The 18,493-nt window shown below is 37.6% G+C and overlaps 1 protein-coding gene and 1 long non-coding RNA gene across 2 annotated transcripts; one reads left to right on the top strand and one right to left on the bottom strand.

The window, feature by feature from the left end:
• The first annotated feature begins 775 nt into the window (after positions 1-775).
• tmem81 (transmembrane protein 81) lies at positions 776-6,145 on the top strand. The gene is made up of 6 exons (XM_055056922.1): positions 776-837; positions 1,870-2,082; positions 2,712-2,875; positions 3,091-3,206; positions 3,643-3,836; positions 6,014-6,145. The coding sequence occupies exons 1-6, from the start codon at positions 829-831 to the stop codon at positions 6,143-6,145; spliced, it is 828 nt and encodes a 275-aa protein (XP_054912897.1). The 5' UTR covers positions 776-828.
• Positions 4,786-11,953, bottom strand: LOC129377157 (uncharacterized). Its single transcript, XR_008607886.1, has 5 exons — positions 11,846-11,953; positions 11,343-11,435; positions 11,241-11,273; positions 8,016-8,050; positions 4,786-4,992 (listed from the first exon to the last, which is right to left on the bottom strand). It is a non-coding gene; the product is annotated as an uncharacterized LOC129377157 (long non-coding RNA).
• Positions 11,954-18,493: the final 6,540 nt, after the last annotated feature.

Below are 18,493 nucleotides of genomic sequence, written 5' to 3'. Positions count from 1 at the left end.
CCAGGTGCTTCGTCACCTGGAAAATGTTCAAAATTGTACTTTAGAGTCAGTTAAATAATTCTGGAGCCACTGACTTATTTTAGACACAAAGACTCATCATTTTAAGGTTAAACCAAGTCTCTATAAAGCTTGGAGTGGATTGAGGTTCATAAAAAGAATGGTGCGTTCAAAAGAACTAATAATTACATATAATTTAATCCAAATTAATCAATAAATAGCAAAAATAAAAATTTGATGCAAATACTGAGAATTTTAAGAGTTAATTTATTTATTTATTAAATCATCTCTTAGTGTGCTTTCAAAGAAGTAAAACACACTGTAATAAATTTTTTATTTCTATTTACTTAAAATCTAGATCTAGAGTCTTAAATCAGATCCATTTTTATCCAATCAAGACGAAGGTTTGAGTCCTTTGTTGTGTTTTTGCTTATTTCATGTCATCATTCCTGGTGTTTCTTTGGTTAAATTCAGTAAACCAATATAGAAATTATTCTGTTTCTGTATTTCATAATTTATTAATTTAAATTTAAGTACAACAATCTCGTCGTCTGTTTTGTGCTCGTGCGACATCTAGTGGCCAAACTGCGACATGACTCCTCATATCTATGGATTGAAATGTAGTTTTTGGGATGTAAACAACAATGGCAAAGTAAAGACTGTTTTCTCTCAAGATACTCAACTTTTGAATGCTTATTTAATCCTATTTTTCAATTATGATGCAAATATTCCAGCATTCACATTCTGGACTCGCCGTTTCCATGGCAAAACATGAGGTCGAAAAATGCCACTTTTAATTTATAACCAGTTTATTTATTTCTTTTTTGCTTCATGGTGACGGTAAGTGCATTTAACTTCTTTGGCAGCTTCAGTTAGACTCTGACAAACGAAGTCAAGAGAACTTTTTCTGATATTTTCATTTTCAGTTGTTGAAATACATGTTTTCATGCATTTTTTTTTACTGCCAGTTACCTCAAAAAATATAGAATGAAATGAAAATTTCTCTGTTTTAGATGAGTTAGTTACCAAAATCATCAATGTCAAGTTTATTCGTAGCACTTCTAAAAACAGATAGAAACTTTTATAAGCTATAAAAGCTATAAAAAAGCCAGAATAATGACAGATATTTTTTTATTACTTTCTTCAAATGTAAAAGTTTCCGAATAAATAAATTCAGATTACAGCCGGAATTTTTTCATTTCTTCTTTTCATGAAATCAGATTTTTTTAATTTAATTTTATTTATTTTTTTTAAATATAAATATAAATTTTTTAAAAATTGTATGTATTTTTTTTGCACGGTCGCTTACACTTCCAAATATATGCGCCTGCAAACGGCCTGAAAGTGTCCCACATGCGTAGCGGAAGGTCAATAACTCCACTCATAGAGAGCGTGCTCACTGTTTAGCTTACCGCTATAAAGAAGATATTAATTGATAATAGGTCTGATATAATATTCAGTGATTCCGCTGAACTCCCTTCCAGAACTGCACAGCATTTTGCGGGATGTAGGCAGAGGAAAGGCTGTATGCAACAACTCTTTTGGTTACCTAGCAACAACTAGTTGAAAAACTAACGCAGCAGCAGTTTCATGTTTCAACAACACTAATCATAACTGCTTGAAAATGAAAAACGACAGCGTGAAGCGAAATCTGAGGATAAAACAGGAAAAGTCATGCCACCAGTTTGGTTGTATTTTAAAAGTACAACAAAAAGTTAATTGATTATTATAGATATAGACTGATTTAAAACATCTTTCAGCCACATAGCCCTAATGTCAAGAAGCAATTTGCAAATTAGCATAAAGTGAAAAACAATTTCTCATTATGTTGCATTATTCAGAATCATCTCCCATTGTTTTCATTTTTTAAAGATCAGAATGCATGTCAGCATCGTTACGCTTCACTTCCTGCTCCTCTTGCACCTTCTTCCTGTTGACATGAAGGAAGAGGAGGATAAAGTCCCTCTGGAGGTCATCACTGAGAGCTCTCTGTGCAGCGTGACCTGTGGGCTGGGGATCAAAACTCAAACTTTGTGCGTGGTAAAGGACGGCAAGGCAGCGATGGAAGTCAACCCGCAAGAAAAGGTATCAGTGAAATGAATCAGAAATCAGCTTCGTTCTGTTTAGGACTAAAATATTGGTAGGTTACACATGGTAGGAATCGGATTAATACTGAGTGTCGGATTAGCAATTTAAATACATGTTTTGGTATAATTACCATCAAAGCTCTGCCAAGAAAAACAAAGCGCTGTTAAAGATTTATAGTTCTGCTGTTATTAACTTTGTTGGTATGTAAAATAAAATACAACCATATTCATATTGACTAATGTCAATACTTTAGTCTAATTTAGAAGTCCTATGTTTACGCCCTTCCACCTATTTCATACGCCAATCTGTTTGGATGCAAACAGTCTGTGCATGCACATGCAGAATGTAAATGTTACGCAACTCAGAAATTTTGAGATTAATCTCACAAACTTTCTTGAAAAACATCAGAAAAATTCTGAACCAGTAGAGTACAAAAAAATTTTTAACTTTTGGAAATTTTCTGTTTCCAAAGTAAAATATTTGCTTTTACCTTTGGATCTCAGATTGGATCTTTGAGTCTAGATTAATTTTGTAGATTAATCTGAAAATGTTAGTTTTTTTTCTTGCAGCTTTTGGAGCTTGGAAATTTGCAGATCTTTTCTAAAGAATTTCTGAATTCCCATCAGGACAGCAATAGGACCAGCATTTCAAAGACATGCAGGAGCCAACAGGTGCAGTGTGTGGAGTCGTGGCAGTGCGGACTGAAGACCATGACTGTGACCTCTGGACAGCGAGTGGAGATCGACTGCTTGGGAGAAATCATGGCGGCAATGGGAGCGTACTCCTGGAGGTAAAGACCGCGTCTTCATCAGCAATTCACTTCCAGCTCAAAAGGAAAAGCTCAGAAGTAATGTTGTGATTATTTATCTGAGGTTTATATCAGTGTTATTCATTTGTGATTTGCGAATTGCTTGCCGTTTTCTGTTATTCTGCAAAATGTTTTAAACAGGTGAGGGAGTTTCTGAGTGACTGTGGATCTTAGCGTAATGTTTTGGTGTCCCTCAGGGTTTCGTGGCGTTACGCTCGAGGAGTAATCAGCTCGGACGATTCTCTGTTTGATCGCTGGAAGGCCCCTGATCTGCATCGAGTGGTTCTGGACCCAGTCAGAGAGAAGGATGCAGGTAAACTCACCTGGGACGGTTTTCTCCAGGTGAAGACTTCATTTCATGTTAAACTGAGATGACAAATTTATTTAGCATTTATTTCCTTGAGAAAAAAAAATTAAATTCCCATTTTCTTGCAATAACAAATTAATTTTCCAATAGTTTTCTCGAGATTTTCTTTTTCAAACATACTTTTCCCCGAATGGTTTTCTTCAGATAAAAAGTTAAATTCCCAGTACTTTTGTCAAGTGAATCTCGAGACACCAAAGTGGGACATTAGGATAGATTCAGGTTTAAAACACACTGATCATCTTGGAAAAAAAAACAAAACATCAGGAGATTAACTCATCTCAAGAAAACCTTCAGGAAAAAGTAAATGTTGAAAACGTCCACAATGAATTTACAGTCTTGTGATAAACAATAATAAAGCAAATCATGTGCCAATTGTTTCCAGGTACGTATCGCTGTGAAGTTCAGGACATCAACTATCGCAAGAAGAAGACAGTTTACTGGGGCGTCCGTGTTTTACCGGAGGGCGTCGTGAACCTGGACTACCAGAGCTCTCTGTCGCAGTGGGACGTGTCTGGAAGAGGGACCGACGGCAGCGGCGTGCTGCAGCTGGCCGCCGGGAGAGTTCTCCTCTACGCTGTACGGTTTGCTCTCACTCATTTGTTTTTAACGTCACAAACCCTGCTGATTGATTTATTACTGAAAGCAAAGGTTATTTATTTCACCATCTTTTTTCTTAAAACTGTTGGCTGTTCATGTAACCAGGCACCTATAAATGCTTCTGTCTAGAAGAGCATGAATAAATTCAAAATATTATGATCATAAGATTTGGAGTGTAAAGGAAGAATATTAACATAAAAGACTTTAAAAAAGACATTTATTGAGAGCAAAGATATGAAGTACACAATTATGTGAGATTCTTTCTTCAAAATACATAATAAGACAGACAAAATTAAATAGAATGTTCCTTTTTTTAAGGACGAAAATGACAATAATGCATATAAGTAACAGAAAAATAGCAAAAAGGCAAAAGAAAATTTCTTCAAATTAGCTTCAATAAAAAAAAATCATCAAACTTTAGCAGAAACTGCAGGTACGTGAATATTTGGTTCAGAAATGTTATTCAAGTACGAGTCGTGCTACTTCATAATGAAATGACTAAAAATAAATAACAAGTACAGTGTAGGAAAAATACTCCTAAAGGTCATTTTTTAAAATAAAACATTAGTTTAGGAAATGCAACTAGTTACTATCGAACTCTGCATTTCTTATTCTTCAAGAAATTTGAAGAAAGTAAGACTAAAAAGAAATTTGGTAAAACGTAACTGTTCAAATGATCAATCGTTTAATATTTAAAAATTACATCATTAAATGGAGGAAATGTTGGTATTTTAAGAACCAAAATGACAATAATTCAAATAAGTTAGAAAAAAAAAATCTGGCAAAAAAACATTTTTACAAATTAGTTTATTTATTATTTAAAAAAAAAACAGAAGAAACTTAATCGAAAGCTGCAGGTGTGTGTCTGTGTCTGGTGAATATTTGGTTAAAACATTTTTCATTCAGTGGGTAAAGAATCCAGAAATTTGACTCAAGTAAAAGTAAAACGTATGGTGTAGTAAAAGTACTTCTAGAAGTACATTTATTCAGACAAGTTCCAGGTCGTTCCACTCATTTTGTGCCGTTTTGCTTCGTCTGCCTCCTGATCGCTGCTCCTCTCACTGAAATGAGGCCAATCGGCTTCTTACACCGAGACTTTTCCATGCGGCATGGAGGCCAGCAGCTCGACGAAACTCTGCAGCATAAGAGAGACGTGATTTTCTTTGTTCACCCCAAACCCTGAGGACTGAGCATGATCAATGACCCATCATGTGTGCTGCCTGCATGGCTGTGGGGCAGAGCAGCCATTTTTCTAAATGGGGCCAGGTGTTTAGGCAGAGATTGCAGACGGATCACAGCAGCTGCCAGGAGACTTTTTATTGATGCTCACATCTAATGAAATAAGAAGCAAAGCACAACCTGGACCTGTCTGGTAGAAACACTGTCATTAATCCTCTACAGCCTTTAATTTAAAAATAAAATCCCCCAGAATTTCCGTAAACATTAAACTGAATCATTTCTAGATGTGTAATTAGCTTCTTCCTTTTTGTACAGGAGTAGTTATTCATCCATAATTTGTCTCATTTCTAGTGCAAATATCTTATTACATGTGAAATAAGACAAACGAACTGAAAAGTAATTTTTCAGCAAGTTATAGAGTAAATAATTCCTTAATGTTGATGAAAACTTTCTTATTCTTTTGGCAGATAAATTAATTTATAACATGGTAAAAACATCTTGTAAGTTAAATAATCTGCCAATGGAGCGAGAACATTTTCATCAATATTAAGGAATTGTTTACTTAAAACAACCTCTATGGCTGAACAGTTAATTGTCTGATCATGCAACTGTCCTTAAAATCTGAATTTATTTGAGGTTTCTTTCCTTTAACATCTTTATTTCCACCAACCCTGGAAGATGCTCTATCTCTATGTTTTCCAGCTGCGTTGAAAACAATTTAGACTAAACTTTGACACTTGGCCAGGCACAAATTACCAGAGAGGGAGACATGCAGACCTGAAGTAACTGATCTGGACTGACAGCTGCAGAATCCAAATATAGTTAAGATATCTACAGTTTGGTTTAGAGAGTGAAGAAGAGATAAAATGGATTTAAAGACAAAGAGCTCTTAGTGAGGGAGAGTTCAGGATGGAAATACGTCTCGATTGTCAGGTTATTGACTCAACAAGCTTTGTTTTGTGTGTCTAAAAACGCAGGTGGTGATTTGTTTCATCTTGACAGGCTTCTGTATTGGACTGATATTCCTCTACAAGACAGTACGCTGCATACGACAGCAAAATGAAAGAACGAAAGAGATGATGCAGTTAGAAAAATATATTGTAAAATAAAATAATTTTTTCAAAACGCACTCAATTCTATGTATGAATAACAGCAGAGTTTTATTATATCAGCTCAAATGTTAAAAAGGTTTCTGGTGTGTAATCATTGTGGCCATATTCTGCTCCACCAGATGACAGTGTTGGCTAACAGGAAAGTTCAGAGTCAAGCGTGACAACACAGATCAATTATCACCTCCCACATCAGGACCGAACGGCACAGCGTGATCCAAAGGAACCAAGTTATTAAAGAAGAGGATACAGAAAAGCACAACATGTGGCTCCTTAATGGACTGATGCAACACAGCAGGCAGACCAGGAATAGACGCTCCACATGTTTAAGACTTGTTTAAAGAAAGTCGTTCTGAAACTGTTGGAGAAGCCACATGCAGTAGAAACGTTTCATGACTTCGTGTATTAAATAGTGGTGAAATAATAAGTGGTGGGTTGAGCTCTGCTGGAAAGCAGGATGGATGTCCTTATTGGCTGCGACTTGGACGGTGATTGGACGTGACGTGTCTTGGACCAGCGTTGATTGGTCGACAGTGATGAGCAGGATGCACCGGTTGGCTGATGCAGGTGCAGGAAGAGTCTTCCAGTTTGAAATATCTGGATTCATGAAACCATTTTCATTTACAAATCGCACCTCAAAGTTTAATAAAAGCTCCACTTTGTGTTCCACATGACCACGACCAACCATAAATGGTTAACGCAAGAAACATAATGCTAAGCTAATATTTAGCCAGTGAGCTGAAAGTTTGAAGCCACATATTTAGCTCTGACCTATAAATATTTTACTAACAAGTTAAATATTTAGCTTTGACCTAGATATTTAGTTAGCAAGCTACTGACTAAATATCTAGCTTGCTAACTTGCAAGCTAGATATTTAGTTTGCGCCAAAATATCTAGCTAGCAAGTTAAATATTTAGATTGAAACTGATATGAAAAATGTAGCAATTACTGCTTTTGACTGTATAATTGTACAACTCTAGATTCTTCTATCATGTTAGGCTTTTTTATACGTCCCAACCTTTGTGTGGAACGTTTTGTGCGTTCACCACATTTATAAATGAGGCCCCAGATATCGCCACCAAGGCTTCAGGGTGTTGTGTTTGTAGCTTAGCAGCCATTGAACTGATGACATCACATGCATTGTGGGAAACAGCTGAGGGTGACACCGGTGAACTCTTTTGGTAAATAATACAGACGGAAACCGACTGCCAGGAGTTTAATATCTGGGATGCAGAGACGACACTACCCAGCAATGCGTCCTGGATGACACCATCTGTTGTTGACCAGCACTGCTAATCCACCTCCTTTTCTTTTCTCGCTCTATAAATCTCTCTCAGGAAGCCTGGCAGAGAGAGCAGCGGACATGATCCGCCAGCCGTGTCTCAGTAAAACACATAATACTTCATTTAAGGATTCTGGCTGAGTCCTGCTTGGAGTTCATCCAGCCTGTTAGCCAGCGATCTCCCGTTGCTCATTATGACTGTTGGAAGACGTCTGAACTTCCTCCTTCTTTCTCTCCTCTACAATCACTATGCCTCCTTTTCAACTTACTCGGGTTTTGTGTCTTCAGTTGAGATATTATTTCAGCTTTTCAGCTGCTCCTGTTTGTAAGCCACCTTGTTGCTATGGTTATGCGTCCAAACAAATGCCCAAAAGCAAAGAAAGTATCAACTATAATCCCTCCAGCTGCACAGCGTCCTAAAGTAGAGAGGACAATGGTGCAAAATACACAAATTTCCTGCCTGAAATGGAGGAAGTAAAGTTGAAAGAAAGGCAACAGAGCGACTCCAACATGCTGCCACCTTCAGCAGAGCAAATCTGGAACAATTTCATTCATTAAAATGACAAAGAGGCAACAGGCCGCCATACCAGACAAGGTGAACATCATCCCGGCGGTTCCAGACCTAAACAGGGAGGGAGACGAAGAGGCGATTACGGAGACATACTCATCGGTTTGAGTTGTTTTGGGAGGAGCGACTCTAGGGAAATAACAGCAATGCAATTATGAATATATGCTCATCATAATTTATTTATTTTCTCGTGGAAGTCGCCGAGCTCATCCCTGAACAACGGCGTTTCCCTTTGTGTGTTTAGTTAAAAGCGCCACTTTAGCAGATGTAATCTCTTTCCAGGGCAGATTATTCATCGTTTCACTGCAGCATTAAACACACATGGAAATTCAGTAAGCACTGGATAAGCTCTTGGGAAATGAGAAATTATTATTGTTCACATGGAAATTAAAACGAATACGAGGCTGAGAGCATTCACATGTCTATTCACATGTTAATCCTGTCATTTTCTGCATGTATTTTACTTTTCATTACATTAATGTTTATTCTGATGTGGTTTTAAGTTTTGTTAAGTTTTTAGTGTAAGTATCTGCCACTTCATCCCCTTAAGAAGGCGTCTGACAAACTGAAACACTTTGACTTAGAATCTCTTCTTGAATGTGTTCAGCTTTGAAGATGACTCTCGTTTTTGTGAATAACTCATCAGTCACTGCAAAGACATTTAAAATTTTCACAGTGATGACTAAAATTTCCACTGCCAGACTATTTAAAAACCATTTTCAATGCCCAGATCACCAGATGGCAGAAAAATGGAGATCTCACACTTTGCAGACCTTTGAGTCGTCTCTTCCTGGATGCCAGAGGAGCAACCAGGATGATGCAAGTTGTGTCGAGGAAACATGGTTTCCTCACTGCAGCCACATTTTAAGACATACACAGTAAAAACTAACAACTTTTGTTATGAATTATTGTAGACTTTCATGGCGACATGTAATAGCTCTCATTCCTGACTCGCCACCAGGGGGCGTGTGTCTGAGTGAGATAGTTTTATCTCCAAACACGGCGATGTAGACAATAACTAGTAGCATTAGCTGTGTTTCCATTACAAATGTTCCACTGCTCAACCCACAGAGGGCAGCACTGAGGTGGATTTAAGCCAAAAATTGCAGAATTAAACAATTTTACTCAAAAATGTTGCACAGAAACAAACATTGAACCCATGAGCACCAGATTTTAATCAGCTTTTAGTTTTTATGTTTTATTCTTGATTTGGGTGTTGGTAAATATTTAGACTCAAGTACATTTGGTTCATGTTGCAGAATAATCTGCAACAAACCTAAACATTATTTTACCTTGTCAAAGCCTGGATGTAAATTTGATTGGGATTCCGGGAGAAGGCTTTAAATAGGCCATTAATGTTTAACATCACTCCAAAGTAACATTTCCATAAAGAAGAGACAGTAAAGTCAAATAACTGATCTTCCTCTTGGTGTGGGCAGCCCTCAACTGATTTCTGGTTTTACTTAAGTAAAGAAGGACAAATCACTGTTTTTACCCAGAATGATAACAATGCAAATTCATTGATGGCACCCAGAGACGGTTCCTCGCAATAACAAAAGTATGTTGCAACATTTCCTGCTCTAATCATTAGCAGAGGTAGTAAAGTAGGTCTGCCTGTTTGTCCAGCAGCCATTTATTTCACTGTTCTCTTTCAAGTCTCACTCAAACCTCTGAAAGAGGCCAACCAAAGCGCCTTAATGATGCTTCATGATGCATTTTCTTTGCAGGCAGAATTTTCATCATGCCCTGGATATATAGCAGCGTTTCTCAAGTGTCCTCTTTCAACATAATAACACAGAAAGGGACTGAACTATCACTCATGGTGTCCTGATTGATATTCATCTCACTGGCTTCCTAGGAGCATCTTCCATACTGGTTTCCAGAGACTTAGCGCTGCTGAAGCACTTTGACCCCACATTTTATTGCAACTTCTCTTCAAGGTGATCCATTCAGCAGGAAGATTCATTTCTGATGCAAAATATAGATTTCAAATAGCTGAAAAGCTACACCCACCTAATGTTAGAACCCGATATTTATGCACACTCCGTAACAAGATATTAAATAGGATTATGGGATTGTTATGATTGGTTAATCTGAGTTAAAATGAAACTTACAAAAGTTTTTCTGTAAACATTCTGATGTTTTTGGAACATCAGAAGAGATATCAGTAAGATAACTATGAAGCTCCACTAATCTTACAGTCGTCCATCGTTCTAAGCAGTAGTTTCATCATAATTCATGGATTTTTATTATTTCCTAATTGTTTATGTACATTTTCTACATTCATTATTGCTCAGTTGGTTTGCCATACTCATTAGTATTGTCTTTTAAATGTGCTTCATAAATTAATTGGACCCTGTTGGAATATTAGCGTCAGGCAGGAGATTTAATGAAAGTCGAGGTTAAGGAATGGTGAGGCGTTCGTTATGAAGGTCATCCGTCACAGCAGGCCAGATTAATGTCCTTCCTGCCAGGTTTGTGACATCCCAACAGGTTTGTTTTGCATGTATCATTTACCAATGACAGATTAATAACAGCGGATTATTATTATTTTATGGCTTACACCTTATCTGCATTCAGTTTGGATGTTGCTGTCTGCACCCACAAACTGATGACTTTATGCATTTTTATAGAAAATTCTGGTTTCACTTTGAACTTAGTTTGTTCCCTGTATTTTTATTTATTTATTTTTGAAATAGCCCAACACCAGCGTAGCTCTGAGCATTACGGGGAAGAATAAAACCAGATTTTGCTGAGCTCCAGTGACGCGTGTTTGTTTGTTGGCTGCTGGGCTACATGTTGCTAAATTTGATGTGCGTGAACCTTAAAGCTGTGCAACCATCTCTGGTATCGGTTTGACTTTGAGGTAGATTAAAAGAAAACTGAAGATTGGGGCTGAAATTGAGGGCAAACCGAGAACACACACACGCACACGCACACGCACGCACGCACGCACACACATGTCACACACGTCACATGGTGATTGACCTTTTCTTAAAGACCTGTTCGGTGCACCTGCTCAGTAATTGGACACAAGCACAGCAGGGAGTCTCCCTGTTCCCATTTGTGTGTGTCCCACAGCCATGGCTGAGCACTTTAAATTAATTTCACTTGAGCTCTGACATTTATATATTAGAGCTACTGCTGAGAGCTGACCGCTTCAGTGGGACTGTGTTTGTGACTGGACAATAAAAAAATAAAAAATAAAAATTACATGGAGACGAAGGGAAATATCTCCACTGACCTGCAGAGTCACACGCTTACATCTTTCCTCCCTCTGAAAACAAATGGATTATTAACTGAAAGTGTTTGTTTTGTCAGTGAATTGTTTAACATTTTTACTCACCTCACCCAGGAAGCTCGTCCCAGAATCAGTTTCTGTTTCAGTCCTGCAGTCCATTTCCGTCTCCTCTCCCCTGCCTTCAGCATGAAGACGTCTCTGATCCCAAAGACAAAATCACAAACTCCACCAAATATTTATCTGTCTGAGAAAATAAACTTTACCTCTCTGGTTTATTTTCCATCTCCTATTTGTGTTTCTGCATGTGGGTAAAGAGTGTAGCTACAAACATGAATTAAACCTATTGGACCCGAGAAGAACATAGAACACGTTATCTTTATTCAACATTAACTTTAGATAAAGTTTCAAGATAGAAAAGCATGATTAGATGGAATTGACTCTGTATTTCTGTATTTAAACATTCGATTTTTCTTTTTTTAAAGTCCTGTCTTGAGACGACATTTGTAGTAAAATTGCATTATATAAAAATTGGACTGAAATGAATTGAACATTTGTTCATCTTTTTGTTTTTCTCGCCTCCAGTCGCTCTTATAACCGAAACTTCTTACCTCAGTGCACCTGTTCCCAGCAGTCAGTCACTGTGGCTTCATTCCTCCCATTCCTCCACTCGTCTTTGTGATGCTGTCACTCATTCATGCCTCGCCGGCTGCCATGGCTCCTGATTGCTCTCCCATATATTTCCCCTTCGTGGTTATTTCTGTTCTTAGTTCTCTACTTGCTGCCAAACAAAGTCTGTACTTAAGACAAGGATGAAACATGAAACTGGTTTCAGCGTCAAATTGTCTCATAATTCACTAATTTTATTAGACTAACTTCTTTTCAGTCTTTATTAATGTGATCTAGAGTTTTGTTTTATTACTTACATGTTAAGAAATGCATCCCTGTCAGCTGGGGATAAAGAAAAATAAAGGATTACAATATTTCAGTTTTATTAAACATCCCAGAAAGACAAATCTGAGATCAGATCCTAAACTTATTTATTGGTGCTTATTTTTTTAGCCAGAACAGGAAGTGAAGCATTTATTTTGAAACATCAAGTCTGTCTGTACGGTTTATGTAAAACTTAAGATGCGCCCTCTGATTTTCATGGCATAGATTAGGAAAAATATGTCAGATACACCAACTGAAGTTTTGCTGTAACTTCAGTTAATAATCCTTTCACCATCAGGAATGAAACTTAAATTGTCGATGCAGGCTGTGGGCGCCACCTAATGGTCAAATATGTGTTGAAAGATTGAGAAAATGGGATGAATCTTCACTTTAAGATCTGCACAGGCGAGTGAAACTTTGTCAGCGCAAACAGAGCGTTTGCATGGTGTAGCAGGATATTCGAAGGACATTTCTGTTGTACGTCTGCTAATTTAAGAGCAGTGAGTTTGTATGCTTATAAACCTGAAATGGACATTTTGACATAAAAAAATTTATTTAGATGCTGATCAAATTATAAATGATACAAAAGATGCCAAAGATACTTAAAACTATGTTAGGGAGATAGCTTAAATAAATGAAGTTCATTTTCTTGTCTTTCCTGTAAAGTGACATTTAAAATGGCTTTAATGATCTGCTTTTGGTCTAGTTTGATTCCCCTTGACAAAAACATCTGGTGCACTTTTCCTGCTAAATGATAGCTAAAGTGCAGCAGCTGATGGTAAACTCTGCCAAACATCTGTTGAGTCATGACTTTAGAGGAAAGGCAAGTTGACATTTTCTAAAAAAAACAAAAAAAAAAGTAAAGCGGCAGACCTGTAAAGTATGCTGAAAATGTGTATTTTATTTTCTGAATGTTGATATTGCATTTGTGAAAGATTTGGTCCTGCATCACATCCATGTGGTATGTGATGCAGTCGGACTTTTGTGCATTTATTCACAGAACAAACTGATTAGCCGGAGCAGCTGCGGTTTCGGCTGCACCCCGAACTCACCTCCCTGACCTTTTCCCCAACAGCTGAGTCCAAACCAAGCAAACTGTCAGTCTGTGTGTTTAAATTAAAACCCCAACAGCACTTTGTAAATGTAGACAAATGAATGTGTGTATGCATTTCTGGTTTTTATGTGTTGTGTGTTAACAATGTAGTAAAGTTACAGTCCCAGTTTCATTTTAGCATTTTCTCCCTGAGATGGTTTTCTCTGAAAATGTTCATGTTGGGTTAATCAGGAGCTGGACAAAATGGCTGAAAAACATATATGAAATACTTCCAAACTTTCTGTGTTTGTGTTCTCTAGTGGCCAAGCAGAGACATTTTCGCTGTTGTGTCTTTGTGAAAAGACAATAAAGTAAGTAAATAAGTATCTATTTACTTAGAATAGTGGGACGGCCTTTCTGATCTTATCCACAGTTTTCCCTCCAAAACATTTTTTACTTTTGTTTTTTAGCAATCATGAGGAACGGCGGTGAAACCTGAAACTGCTGCTGCGCAACTTACTTAACAAGTTGTTGCTAGGCAACCAGAGGTTACTCAACAGGTTGTTGCTTGGTAACCAAAGAGTGAGTTAGTTAGTTGAAGTTAGCAACGTAGCTGAGCTGGTTGTGAGAGGCTAAAACCTTTGCTCTGCCTACATCCCCCAGAATGCCGCGTTCCCAACATGTTACCTATTGATATTGATGTTTATCGCATCATGTACTGTCAGTGATTTATTGCCCAGACCTTGGTTAACCGAATGAATTACTCTCAAAGTTTGCTTGTGTGTGTGTGTGTGTGTGTGTGTGTGTGTGTGTGTGTGTGTGTGTGTCTTCATGCTTTTTTGTTTGTTTCCTGCTTATAGACCCTCACCTTGTTCAGAGTGTGTCCCACTTTTCAACCACTGACGTCCCCCAACAGGGAAAAGCAGGTTCAGACGAGGTGGATATTTTTGGTCATAATTGTAAGAGGCCTTTGGAGAAAAGCCTGGATCTGAGGCAGCATCTTCTGGAGGAAAGAGAGATTCCCACTGGTGTTGACTTTAGATCTTTAGTTACATTCTGCTAAAAAAAGCTCTAAAAGCTGAAACAAGACCACAACTGAGTCCCATCGCACAACAAAGAGTCGTGATTTATTCTCAGCTCTCACCACCCACTGCAGAGCCAGAGCTTTTTATAATTCAGTGTTTCCTTCTGACATCAAATGATGCTCTGGTCAGTGCCTCACAGCCAACACAGACAGACAAAAGGAAAGCTCAAACATAGAGGCAGTGATCAACAATCCTCCAGTCCAAACTCAGAACTGACGGAGGAAGTAATTCATACATTATTTCAGCTGCACTGGTGCAGAAAAGCAGCTAAATAATTCAGGACATCAACAAGGATTGTAATTGGCCACCTCTGATAAATCACCAGCAGAGTCAGCCTCGCATTTGGGCTTTAAAATATTCCATGACTCGTTGAGCTTGTTGTAATTTTACTCTTGAAGGAAACATTTTGTTTGTGGAACATAAAAACTCATAATTACTTCATAAATTGTATTTTTAGCCTCCATTTTTTCACCTGATGGATAAAACATCTGGATGGACACAAGCTGCCTCAAAATGTGCCATTATACCAAGATAACTGTTGAAACTAACGAACAAATGCAATCAGCTACAAATGAGACCTGGAGATGCTTTTATTAACTCAGTGTAGTGCAGACAAGTGGAGACCTTCCTGTCTGATTAAGTGCATAAATTCTGTTTTTCATTTTGACAAACTTGTCCTAACATGACTGTGATCAGGCCTGAACCTTAAAAATATAAATTGTCTTTAAATCCTTTGCAGGTTCTTTGCAAAAAAGCTGCCTTGATAAAGTTAAATAAGACTTCAGTCAGGAATCAAGTTAATATGTGAGCTTGTTTCCACATGAAGTGTTAGTAGAAAATACTCAAAGAAGCCACGTCAGTCCCGCTGTCTGTCTCTCTGCAGCGCGTCCAATAGGAACTTCTCCCATCGCCTCTGAACCTTTTCTTGCCTCTGAAAAATAAATTAGACCCACTGCTGCTTTCACACAGCCTGCCAGACTGCATCCCTTTTTGTTTTTACAGACAGAGAAGAAAAAGAAAAACACGAAAACATCTAAAATGTCATGCAGGTTTTTTTTCCACCATCATTGTTCTAAATAAGTGGAGGTTTGGTTTCCAGCCTGTCATGTTACTGTCGCTTGTTGTTTTCCTCCTTGGGTGGCAGCATTTACAGAAAGGGTTTGATGGATGGCAACATGTGGGAGGATGCAGAGCTTAAATATCAATCCAAATGAGTGACAAATATTAGAGGAAAATAACAACAATATTCACATTCAGCTCTCATACGAGAATATGAGAGAGTTGTTTTTTTTTTTCGCAGTTTCTTTGCTCACAACTTTTTTTCCCCATTCTTGGCATTTATGTCTCTGGGTTTATCATTCCTCATAATAAAAGATAAATGCTCAGTTTGGCCTCAGTAGCACCATGTTCACCTCTTGCTTTCTTATTTATCGAAATCTCATCTTTAATCACTGTTTTTTATTCCCTCCTTGTAATAGATGCCACATTGCATATTAATTAAATATTACAGTTAATATGTGATTGTTTCTCTCTTTTCATCATCTTTGGCTGCAAAACAACAGCAACTCAACTGTTGAAAATCTGCTTTCCAGGAGTTTTGAGGTCTGTTAAACACTTTGGCAACAATTTCCAAACCAACACTTGTGAAATAAACACAACAATGTTTGAAACGAACATTTACAGTTTATTTAACTGCTTCCATGTATGACATTCCCATCATCCTGTCCTTTTGTCTTACTCAAAGTTCAAGGATTTTGCTGTGAGACTCCAGGTGTCAGGAACCTCTTGATCTTTTGTGCCTGGTCTGTTTCAATCAGATTTAACTGAAGTGCAATGCTTAAATATCAAGGTTTCTACTTAATAAAATAAAATAACATCCAAAAATGCGTACAATGGTTATTGCATAGGGAAAAACTTTGGCATTTGCATGTGAAGATTTGAGATAAAAAAACTTTTACATAAAATAAAAGGCCAAATTTTTTAAATTCTGATCTTTCTTTTTTGTTAAATAAATTTGATTCCATATTTATTGTCCTTTCTGAATATGATCTCTCATAAATCATATATAGGTTTTCACAGTAAAGCCTGAAAAAATAATATGATGCAAATTTATTATTTAAAATTCAGTTTTCAATGTCAGAAAATCTGCAAACATTTTAAAACTATGTGACAGTTTGACACCAGCTCATCAGGTTCTGAGTGTAACATCTTTTTATTTTCTACATTAATATTTAAAAATGACTGTTGTTCCTTCCGCAGACGATGAAAAACCGTCAGCGACTTCCTGAAGCTGCTGACGGATCTGCAACATTTTCTTAAAATATTCAAGCATTGCAACTTGAAATGTAACAACGAACATTTCCGCATACTTCGTTTTAAACTACAACATTCATTTTGGATTCACCAGCAGTTGTTTCTCAACTGTTAGCATCACCATGTTTGTTTATATCCGGTCTGAACCCGACTGGATCCATAAATCCATCTGCGTCTGTAGATTTGGGATGAAATGTGGTGAGAGCGACTCGTTTCAGACTCAGCAGAGTTCACAGATCTTGTTTCAGCCTTGCTGAGTTGCTGGTGTTTCTCCACATCTCCTGACACGTCAACAACATTCCTGCCAATACGTTCATTCCAAGAACGCTGTCCAGCCTTGTTTCTCTGGGGCTGCAGGATGTTGTGGATGAGCAACTGGCATGCAATCAGGTCTTGCACAGCAGTTTTCTGCATCCATCTACCAGGATGTACAAATCACTTTGGTGCTGCACAATGGTTGAAGCCAAATACCAAGAAAAATGCTTCGGGAAAACAATTTCTGAAAAACTAATTTTGTCGCACACTGTGCAGGAAATGTCTGCTATACACAGAGCTGATTCCATCAAGTCTCACTAGCATATTGTGCAGGGCATGAAATGTTGAATATTACTATATTACATTTTTAAAGGTGTTACCTGATTTGATTTTTATTCTGTTGCATAGACATTAAGTTTATACATCTAATTTCACTCAGTGTATCGCTCCTCATTTCAACTGGTTATAAATTGGTTTGTGTTTTCTCAGTTTTTATTCAATACATTAAGAAATTGCATAAATATTTTGGAGTCATAAACTGGATGTCCAGTTTCTGGCGTCCCAGAGAGCGGTCTGCTTTGGCCCACATGGATCCATGGATCCTGTAGCTCAAAGAATAGATTTTAAAATACTGTTGTTAGTTTATAAATCACTGAACGGTTTAGCACCACAATAAATCAAAGATCTGCTGTTGTTGTATCAACCTTCTAGACTCTCAGGTCTTCTGGTTCTGCTCTGCATCCCCAGAACCAGAACCAAGAGAGGAGAAGCAGCTTTCAGCATCTATACATCAAAAATTTGGAACAAACTTCCAGACAACTGTAAAACAGCGGAAACCCTGACTGCTTTCAAATCGCAATTAAAAACACACCTGTTTAGAATTGTTTTTGAAACGTAATATGTAACAATGTATTGTCTATTATATGTTGCATGACTTTGTGTTCTTGTGTTTATGATGTAAAGCACTTTGAAATGCTTTGCTGAAATGTGCTATACAAATAAAATTTGATTGATTGATGCGACTCTCTGTGTGGGTGACGACACGCGTCATACAGAAACCCCAAATTTCTGCAAGCAGGAGACAAAGACCTCCTTCCAGAGACACTGATTGAATTTCTCACCGTCCTCTGAGCTGAATTATCTGCAGAGCTTCTCAGAGATGCATCATTTCTGTTGGGATAAGGACTAACGATGTAACCCTGACTCTAAGCCTGACTGATAGCAGATCAACCCTCTGCAGACATAAACGCAGTTCAGGAAGTACATCTGTAAGGTTTTCTTCAGTTTTGTTTTTACCTTTTTTCGAGAAAGCAGCTGGAAAGCAGCGATGTGTTGGCTGAAGGCTTTCTGTTCTTGATTAAAGAATGTAAAATGCATCATGTTTTGTTCACGAAAATCAGCCAAAATAAAAAGACTTGAGCATAAGAAGAAAATATGGCTCTGTGTATTTAATAAATATTCTCTACGGGTTGGAAGTCAGTCATTGTTTTGGTTTGGTCAGGCGTTATGATCTCATTTTCCAGCTGGTCCAAATGGAAACAGAACCACAGTTAATGGGAAAACATGACCTGAAAAGTCTTTTGAAGACAACATGCAAATAGACTGAAATATATATGAAATTTGAGCATTAATGTCGTTAT

The sequence above is a fragment of the Poeciliopsis prolifica genome, unplaced genomic scaffold (genome assembly GCF_027474105.1).
Source record: "Poeciliopsis prolifica strain line A6 unplaced genomic scaffold, Auburn_PproV2 SCAFFOLD046, whole genome shotgun sequence".
NCBI classification, from domain to species: Eukaryota; Metazoa; Chordata; class Actinopteri; order Cyprinodontiformes; family Poeciliidae; genus Poeciliopsis; species Poeciliopsis prolifica.
The sequence above is the reverse complement of the archived record's forward strand: the minus strand, read 5'-3'. Positions and strand labels throughout refer to the sequence as shown.